The sequence below is a fragment of the Varanus komodoensis genome, unplaced genomic scaffold (genome assembly GCF_004798865.1).
Source record: "Varanus komodoensis strain SLA01 unplaced genomic scaffold, ASM479886v1 scaffold937, whole genome shotgun sequence".
Classification (NCBI taxonomy): domain Eukaryota; kingdom Metazoa; phylum Chordata; class Lepidosauria; order Squamata; family Varanidae; genus Varanus; species Varanus komodoensis.
Window position 1 is genome coordinate 1 of NW_025336643.1, and position 10160 is coordinate 10160.

The following is a 10160-nucleotide window of genomic DNA, read 5'->3' on the forward strand; positions in this document are numbered from 1 at the left end:
GGGCGCATTCCAGCATTGAATGGGGCAAAAATGCCCCAAGCACCACCAGTGCAAAAGTTAAATCACATGCCACCAGGATACGAGCCTTACCAGAGGCGTTTCCGTGTTTTAGTCTTGGAGAAAGGACTGCAAAAGCTGGAGAAGAGTCAGTGCACAGGGAGAAAGAGTGTTGCTGGGAAAAGGGAGGCGTGGCCATCAGGAATTCCAGAGGCCTGGATTAGGCTCTTGGGAGGGAGGGGTTTTGCCCTTGAGTCTGCAGTTCCTCACCACTGCGCTCCAAGTCGTGAACCTTGATGCTTCCAAAGCTGCTTCCCAAGTATTCGTGATTCCAGCTATGTCTGAAATGGCTGCGAGGAAAGGTTTCTTGGTGATCTGTAAGAAGCCAAGTTCTGGTCTGCCCGAAGGTTTTCCTTAAAGTCATTGCCAGTTGAAATCCTGAAATCCAGCCTGCCAGCAGTTCTGGACTGGGCAGGGTTGAGCTGCCACTGGATGTGTGACCAGCGTCTGCCAGGCCCTCCAGCCATATGCCCTGGATTTAAGCAGGCCGTGTTTCTGCATTATAAACTGTCTCAGTTAAATCCACAACTAGTTGGGTCTGTTGCTTTAAGCACTACTTTCGGGTCAGGTAGTCTTATTCTTTGAAATGAACCGAAGCACCCATGTATTCAAGGAGCAAAAAGCTGGTGAAGGTTTTCCACCAGCCCAAGATACATTTAGGATGGAAAAAATTCAGTCTAGCCATTGTGAGGAATCCAGTTTGGGGGTGGGAATTCATTGGATTTCCTCAGTGCAGCCGCCTGGACTCAGGACTGCTTTCTGGCCCTAGTTCTGGCCTACGCTGAGCGGAAACACAGGCAGGAAGCAGGCCCAGTCCTTGCATGCGCGTAACTAGCACAGCTCCCTGTGCAAGCGAGTTGTGCTTCCATGCGTGTGACTTTCAGGCTTTGCATACTTGGCAGGAGAATAATTCAGTGCACAGTAGCAGTCACAGAGTTGACCTCAACTTGGCTCGCTTCCTAGGCCAGGGCCGGTCGTGGGAAAGAAACCCAGTGAGCACGAGAGGGACAGATTTAAGGTAGATCTTTGTGTCACGGGCTCCTCTCTCCTCATCACAGGAAAAGGGCATGTTTTAGGGAGAGCTAAACTGAAGTCTTCCCTCTGACTTGATTGCTTCTCTGGGTGCCTGGAAGGTTTACCATTGTGCAGGTGCATTGAACTCACTTTCGATCCGCTAGCTGCAGACTGAAGCTGTTTGTATCAGCCGGTCCTCCCAGGCAAAGTGCGGCAGTCTGTAGCACTGGCAGCCTCAGAGAGCTCTGCAGCTTTTGGCGTGGATCAGAACAAGGTTAAAGGACCTTCTTCTCTTCTCTTTTCCATTCTCACAGTCAACAGCGGAGGCAAAACACCTTTGAATGAAGAGTTTGCAGAAGAATACTCCCTGGCTGATGGAATTAGGATTTGGATGGTAAGAGTTCCCCTTTTCCAGCCCCAGGAGATGACACTGCTGAGTTTCTCTCTTCCTGAGTTGGGATCAGCCTTGCTGTGGAACATCAAGGACCTGATTCTCTCATGTTTCCTTGCCTTCCCCACCTGCTGGGCCACTAGGGAAGAAGCAGAATGCATCTGTCAGACAAAGAGGGCGTTTGAAGTTTGCCAGAGGGCTACAAACAGTCTGCGGACTGCAGGGTCCCTGGCCCTGACATTTTCACTGCAACGACGCATGCATGCAGGGATCATCCCACATTGCAATGTGCGTGTCCATGTTTGCATTCCTCAAGAGAGCATTTCCCTCATGGGAAATTGGTTGTACTGGTCAATGGGTCTCCTGTTCTTCCAGTGAAATAAGATTGCTGAAATGTTGCCCCAGAAGGGTTGACTTTTGTCTCCTTTGAAAATATATGTGAGCTGCCCGGAGAGCCCCTGAACTACATATTCAAACACAACCAATCTGTATCTCCTTCCTACAGCTAGAAATGAAGCAGAAGTTCCTCTTGGGCCAGGGAAACGATGATGAGGAGAAGCAGGCTGGCATGATGAGCGAGGTAAACCCAGAAACCCTCGGTAAGTGTTCTCCTGTGCCCTTTTCCAGTGGGGCGGGGGGCGGGGGAGGCGGCGGCCCCGGTGGCACCCTAAATATTAGCACATTTGTTATTTAGCATAAGCCTTTCTGGGCCAGACTGGCCATGACCAGACTCAGGTGGCATGTGTGCTTGTTTCTGCACACAATTGCACGGGGGGTGAGGGTCTTTGTATGCAGTGGGGTCAAAGGGAAATGCTTTGCAAACATGCAACATCATAGCAGTACCTTTAAAGGAATCTAAAATAATTACAGTGGCTGTTCAGGATGCCCCATTGAGGACTGTGTTGCATTTCATCTTTGATGTAGTTTCCCAGGCTGCACTTCTTGTGTTTTGCTTCATGCACACACCTTTGAAGACATACCTACAATTTAGGATTCAGCATCCTGCATCTAATGATGGCAGCATAAGCATGTTTGTCTGGAGGGTCCCACAAGGCTCTTCCTTGCTTCTGCAGCAAGAGATTAAGAGGGTCCTCTTTCCACAGGAGAATACTCGCTGGTTCCCTGGGGAAGAGCTCTGATAAATCTCATTTACCAGAATGCATTGGGTACTGCTCCACAGGGCAGGTTATGCTTGGGGCTGCCAGCCAGCTGAAGCTATCTTGTGGATTAATTGATCCGACTTATTTACATCCTGCCTTTTTTCCTTGAAGGAACTCAAGTTGGCTTCCATTATCTCCCTCCTTTTGATCTTATCCTTGTTTATGTATATCATTCGTAATAGAATTGTAATCTTACTCATTACGATTCTTCGTTTAGTGGTGCATAAGTTTGGCTTTGGGCAAAAGCAGTCCTTCTGAAACAAGGAGTGTACTTTTCGGATGATGCGTCCCGTGTGTTGTAGCAAGCGTCAGTTTAGAATCACCCGTTCTCTTTCATACACGAGAGCAAAAGCCTCTTTTAATATGCCACTTTCCACCTGTCATTTTTAAAATCTGCTGCCTCCTTAGGAACATACTTTTAGCTGAGCCTTTGTTGACCTGGTGCCTTCCAGATGTGTTGATCTGCAACTCCACCCTCCCCATCAGGAATGATGGGAGTTGCATTCCCACACACTTGGAGGGGCCACTTGGGGGAAGGCCATGTTGGGCTATTAATGTTTTTGTGGATTCATTTCCTCCCTTTTGGGTCTTGCTCCACTGATTAAACTTTTCAGCTCAGGTTAGGTGGTTCTTGTGCCAGCAGGAAGCTGCATGTATAATGGAGATGACCTGTTTCTATTCCGTCAGTCCGTCAGGGACTGGCGGAAGGAGCGCTGCCCCTGCGAAGGGCTTCTTCTTTCTCACAGCAGCGCTCCAGGCCAGGAGATCAACTGGCGCAGTGTCTGAGTTACTCATCATCCCCCTTATTTCCAGTTGTCTATGTTGCCAAAATAGCATCCACCGCATACAAAAAGGGAAGGATCCAAAAATCTTCAGGGAGAACATCACTCCCCGCACCCCATCACCACAGTAGCCCCCACAATTTCATGGTAACAGGACGCTGAGTTGGGCAGGGAAAGGGGATGTAATGGAGTATCCCAGAAGAGGGCGTGGCTGGCTGGATCCCTGAGCAGAGGTTGACTTGCCCTGGCATCGTGCGAGTATGTCGCATGACTGCTTCTCTTTCTGGAAGCTTCCTGAAACAAGGGCCCAGGATGCGTGTGCTAAGACAGGCTTTCCACAATTAGCCTGCCTGTCAGTTCTGCGGGTTGCTTGGTCTCTCCGCTCTCCCTGTCCTGATGGTCCTTTTTTTTTTTAAAGTGTGTTCTGGTTCTGTCCTTGTTTCCTGCCTTAAAAACTGTTGCACTAAACTAACGGGCCGTGCATTCTCTAAATACGTTTCACCGAGGGATGTGAAGCCCACAGGCTTGCTCAGCTTATGTGATGGCAGTGTTGATTTTGCCTCGTAGCTCAGCAGTGCATCCAGAAGAGCCTTTTGCTGCTGAATTTCCTGCCTGCACGGACCAAGGTAGAAGGCCGTGACTTGGAAAGCACAGAAGAGTCCAGGCTGTGCCATGCAGAAAAGTGCCAAAGGACAAGCTCTGTGGTCGAAGCGGACTTCCAGGCATCCGGTTCAGCTGCTGCCAGCAGTTTCGTTTTCCCTGAGCGGAGTGAAGCAGGGGACTCCGAGTCCAAGAGAAACCAAGTGCCAAGCCCCTCGCAGGCAGAACTGCCCTCAGCATCGCAGAGTAAGACCCTGGACCGGGTCCCCTCAGAACAAGAGGAGGCCCTGTCCTCTCCCTCTACCCCCACCCGCAAGCCTCCGTTCAACCGTGGGCGCCTCCGGCTCCTCTCCTTCCGTTCGATGGAAGAGTCCAAACCAGTGCCCAACATTAAGGAGAAATATCCCATCCTGAGACACGTCTTGGACTTCATTAAGGACCAAACTCTTTCTCATGAAAGGTGAGCTGAGTTGCAAACCGGCGGTCTGTGTTCCTCAGCTCTCAGGGCTGGCAATTTTCTTGTTTTTACTGCTTTAGGGAATTAACTGTAACTTTGCAACAATCAGATAGGAAGTGACCCGATGAATCAAAATTATGAAAATGGAAGATAAGAGATGGCTGAGGAGCCAGGGACACGGAATGGAAGTCAGTATGGTAGATCACGTTTCAAATAAAGAAAAAAAAAATATTTGATTTAGAGAGTCTAGCTAGTGTAGGTATAAATAAATGAACCTGCAGAAGGGACATGTAAGGGAATATTTTTTTTAGAATCAGTGGCACCCACAGTTAAAGTTAGGGCTAGTAGAAGATGGAGCATAAACCTTTCAGAATAACATTTTCTTATTTGAAAAAGCTCCAGCTGATAGAAATAGAAATTCATCTGTTGCTTCCTTCAGGCAAGTACTGTGATTTTTAAGACAAGGCAGTATTCCAACATCTCTGTGCTCAGCAGATGCCACCAGAGTGTGGTCCAGGACCTCTGGGTTTTCCCATGGGACTGTGGGGGCTACTGCAGCATATTGGTCCAAGGTCTGGGGTGGGCAGAGAGGGGGGCCGGTGAAGAACACAGATATTCCCTCCCGATACAAAAATGGCTTTGTTGAGCCTTCCAGCCACCACTAAGTGGTATTCTTAGGAAGTTAGAGGAAGCGTGGACTCTGCCTTTCTGCCCACCTATCCCATGGCTGCCACTTTCTGTTCCACTTGATGCAACCTTTCGGCATAATCCCATTTGCCTCGCTTGTGTTTGCTCCTAGCGTGCTGCAGGTGCTGTCCCTCAGGAAAGCTCAAGCCAAAAACATCTTGGAAGTCCTGAAGATGATCCTTCAGTGCCTGCGCTCCCTCAGCCAGCCTCACTGTTTCGTGCCCCCATGCATCATTTTCCTCCTGGAACTTCTGGCTTGCCAGAAAGACTTCACAAAGTAAGACGTGTGGGAAATCCTGCTTCTCACATGGGAATTTGCTCAACGTTGGGTTTCCTTACACCTCTCCTTGGCTCCTCCCGGCTTATATTTAATCAGGAATGTGAGATGGTCCCTCCTCTACGGCTTAGAATCTGAAAAGGAAAATGGGATGGAGAGGAGAGGAGACGGGAAATAATTCTTTTAGCAGGGCTGCTCTCCCTGTTTTCTCCTGGTGCCACAATGCAGGCCCAGTTTTGCAGCTCCGTTCTAGAATTTGGGCAGCTTTCCCCACAGTTTTCCTGCTTTTCCAGAGGATTAGGGATGCCACGTGCAGCTCTGTGACCCATGTGATGGCAAAAGCAATGGCAGGACGCAAACAGGTGAAATTGGGGGAGATGCTGGCAAGAGGGGAAAATCAGCGTACTGGGCTAAATGGTAGGCAGGAGCCTCCCTGCCCACCTGCCCGCCCCCCAAATAAAATGCAAAAAATTGGCTCAGGAAAGTAATTCTGCCCAACCAGCTGATGCAGGAAGGGGTGGGATTTTTTCAGGAACCAGCAGCCTCAGCGGCCCCAAGGTGGAAAGCGTGCTGATCAAGGATGAGGAGACTTGCAGGGGGGTCTGCCCCAAAGGTGCCTGGGATACATCCCCGGGGCTGCTGAGAGGGACTCTCAGGGCAAAGCAAGCCACGGGGCAGTGGACTGGCTGTTGGCTTTGTGAGCAAGCAGCTGACCCACCAAGCAGCCCATGGCGGCGGCTTCTACGGGTGGCTTGGCATGCTGGGCAAGCTGGCCCTGTGGCCACCTCAGAGGCACAACTCAACAGCTTCTCCTCCTGTTTTCCAGCTATTTCAGTCACTTGGAAGGCTGCGGGGCTGAGCTGCACCGAGAAATACGGGAATCCTACTACCAGCTGCTGCTCTTCTTGGTCAACGCTCTGAAGGAATTTCACAACCTTGGTGACAAGTATGGACTCTGGCGCTCGCGAAGCTGCGAGAGTCTGCTTTAGCCCCGGGCCTTCCTTCTTTCCTTCCTTGCCCTGGGCCGTCTTGGAGATGGCCACTCTTGGTTGCCAGCCGGTCCTTGCATGCTGCTGCTTCGGGCTCTCAGAGAGTTGACTGGCCTCTCAGAATGCCAAGTGGACTGGCATTTCTCACTGTGGACCTGGGTCTTGCTGAGTTCACTTGCCCCTTGGCTGCTGTTCCATGCCTACCCAGTGGACTCTGACAATCAGCACAATATTTTTTCCACTGACAAGGAAGGGCCCAGTTGTTCTGAGATGAAGTACCCAGATTGCGACAAAAGCACCCCCCCACACACACACACATGCACGGCTAATGTGACCATATCAGGGTATCCTCTGGCCATGGCAACCTTTGGGTGCTTGCGCTCAAGAATTTAAGCTGTCCCTTGCCCACCCCACATCTTGCCAACCGCACTGGTCACATCCCAAGGCAGTGCACTTTACTTCAGTTAAAAATTCCACACCCTCGTGTGCTGCAGTGACAGAGGCCGGGGACACCAGGCTGAAAGCGACTGCCTGTGTTGAAAAGTGGGAACTGGCTTCCAGTGAGGAGCATTTATTTGTCTCATTTATTGTATTGTATCCTGCCCTTTACAGTTTCTCAGGGCGCTGATAACCTAAATAAGGCGTGGCAGCAATTTACAGCCGACTCCCATATGTTGCCCTAGAAAGCAGGAACACAGAGTGGTGTCTGTCTCCTTGTTAGATCCCAGATCTTCATTTCTAGAGAGTCTTCCTCAGACTTTGAATTGTAGAAAAGCACAGCATGGTTCAACACTTCTCTTGGAGGTGAAAACGTTGAACACCCCGTATCTTTCCCGCATGCCAAACCTGCATTACAGGCATTTCAGCAGGTCTACAAATAATTGTCTGCATGAAGCAATTATTTGCTAGGTTCAGTTACTCTTCAGCCCTACTCAGACCTAATGATAGCTTTTGATAGCAATTCACGGATGAATTATCCCATGAATTATGGAGAGCATGCTGCGTGCAAGCTGTTTCCCGCAGCCACCTAGAAATGGGCTTTTATAGCTTGTTTCTGTGACAGCCAAACCCAAGCCTATAGGTTTGTTCATGGGTTAAACAGCCACAAATTAGCCCACAAACAAGCCATGAATTAACCACGCCTTCCATCAGAAGTTGCCATTAAATTTGAGCAGGGCCAGTGTCTCAAAATGGCCACTACTGCTTCTGTGGTGGGTGAGACTGCGGCGGGGAGTTGCGACGTGTAGGGCTGGGAGAGGCTGGCATAAGGAGGACCTGGCTGGAACAGCCTGTGGAGAATGAATGGGATAGTCATTCTCAGCACATGTTCCAAGGTCAGGCAGAGGAGGACTTGTCAAGTGGTGATGGATCCTGGGGACCAGAATCCCCTCACACTGCAGTGGGGGAAGCGGGGGGCAGAGCTATCTCAGGGGCACCCTCCCAAACTGTTGGGGCAGATGCTGTGAGAATAGTCTGCAGGAAGAGGGTGTGAGAGGGAACTGCAGCCAGCTGAGCCTGCTGTGGCCTCTGACCCCCCAATATGACATTGGGAGAGATGGGCTGGCCAGCTAGAGGGCTGATGGACAGAGGAGAGGCTTTTCCGCCTCCAAAAGCCCCCCCCCCCCACCCCAGGAGGGTTCCTGGGCTTCTCAAAAGGAGAGTATTGGGAAGTAGTTGCTAGATCAGGTTCAACAAACCGCTCTGTGCAGTCTAATTCTTGGTTGGTTGTGTGTACTGGAAGGGCACTGGAGAATAAAGAGCTTTTGCCAAATGATGACCTGGCCTGCAGCACTATCTAGTGCAGCGTCCTGTTTTTGACAGTGGCCTTCAAGCATTCTGAAGGCCCGGCAATGGCAGGACCCCCCCAGCAGATGGCTGGCCTGCCGACACCCGGTCTCCCCTGATCAGCGGTCCTGTGTGCCACCGTGACTCTCTGCCCCGGGCAGTCCTCCTTTCCTCCTCCTCTTCCGTTTATGTGTCGATAGCCTCTGGAAAGCATTCAAACTGGCAGCCACCATCACATTGTGCGACAGCTAATTACGCCTTCTGTGAAGAGTGTACTCTTGCCTGCCAGGCCACACGCTCTTCTCTCCACCCCCCCCCCCCCCCCGGCTGTTTCCTTTCTTGTAGCTAAAATTATGGCTCCCTCTTCCTCTCTTCAGCCACCTGCAGCCTTCCGGTTCCTCCCATTTTAATCACGCTGTCCTGATTTGTCTTCCCTGCCGGTCCAGATCACTGCTCCCTGCCTTGTCGTGTGTGCAGACGTCCCTCCTTCACCTCCTGGACATGGGTTGGGAGCCAGGCGACCTTTCCTTCTTTGTCAACATACAGCTGCCACAGCTCCTCATTACTATGTCACAGGAGAACATAAGTACCCACGACAGTATCATTTGGTAAGTCGGGAGGGTTGGCAGTCTTTGAAAGGAAGGAAACAGCTGCAAACTTCTTGTTTAAAAAGTCTCTTCTATGCATCTCAGGGTTGTATGAGGCAGCCCCCCCCCCCACACACAGACACATCTGGTGTTCTCCAGAAGCTGGACTACACGTCTCAGCATGCATAGCCAACCCTGGACCAGCACTTCTCAGGAAATCTTTGCCTGGGACTACCTTAAACAGCTCTTGGCAGGATGGTGGGGTAGAAGGCTGAGAATGAACCGGAAATACAAAATAAGACTTTTGGGTGCCAGAGATGGAAAGTCCAGCTATTATGTAAAACAGTAAAAATGGTATTTTCCTGGTATTGCAACCTTGGCTTTTGTGCACTGGGGTGGGGGTGGCAGCTGTTTTTCCTGTCAAGGCCTAGTCTGTCTGTCTGTCTGTCCATCCGTCCGAGATTTTTATCCCACCCTATTAAGCCAAAAAGGCTCACCAGGCAGGTCCATCTGATGGGGGCTGCATGTCTTTTGAGAAAGGGGGGAAATGGTTGAGGGCACAGCCAAAGCCAACGGGGTCATGGGCCTTTTTTATTTGTGACCTCCTTCCCTCCCTCTTTCCTGTGTCTGTCTGTCTGTCTGTCTCATATTCCTCCTCTTCCTTTCTTCCCAGCCTGCTGCCAGAGAAGGGCCGGTTAGCTCTCAACAAAAGTCGAAACTGCCTGCGCGCAGAGAGCATTTGGCCTTAGACAGAGGGTGGCCATAAAATTAGACTCTGGTTCCTTGGATTGTTCACCTGGGGTTGAGCTCAAACACTTTGTTTCTGGGGTCTCCAGAATCCAGTGGGACTATTTTCTGTTAAGAGGAGACACTCCAAAGAGGCAGAACCGTGAAACAGGAACGTACATGGAGTCCATCAGATACAGGATCCTGTGTGGATCTCAGTCCATTTTACATTGCAAGCATTGGTTCTGTCATCACGGACAAAGGAAACTGGACATCTGTGAGAACCTCTCAAGAAAACTGGCTCTGGGAGATGAACTCCTGTGGGAGCTAGTTTTCTCAAGATGTCTAGTCTTGTCTTGAAGAGCTTTGAGAGTGAAGAGCTTTGAGAGTCAGGTTTTTTCCTGTGCATTGGATGGTGTTAGTTCTAGCCCTGCCATTCTTGCATAAAGCCTTAATTTCGTGCTTTGTTCTTAGTCAGTGGAGTGAAGAGGAAGAACTTGCAGACTACAAACAAAACTCAGAGTGGATGGATGAGTGTCAAGAAGGAGTCTTCGAAAGCTGGTGTGACAAGATAAGCCAAGCAGACCCAGAGAAGCAAAGAAAGGTCATTAGAATGGACAGGAAAAAAAGATTTTTGGAAAGCTTTTC

General features: G+C 50.3%; 1 protein-coding gene across 1 annotated transcript; it reads left to right on the top strand.

The window, feature by feature from the left end:
- Window positions 1–1255: 1255 nt before the first annotated feature.
- On the top strand, window positions 1256–10153 carry LOC123017483 (zinc finger ZZ-type and EF-hand domain-containing protein 1-like; the record flags this gene model as incomplete). The annotated part of the gene is made up of 7 exons (XM_044418857.1): window positions 1256–1465; window positions 1968–2061; window positions 3972–4464; window positions 5261–5425; window positions 6252–6371; window positions 8646–8807; window positions 9987–10153. Coding segments are annotated over exons 1-7 (1204 nt in total), but the record flags the coding sequence as incomplete, so codon positions are not given.
- Window positions 10154–10160: the final 7 nt, after the last annotated feature.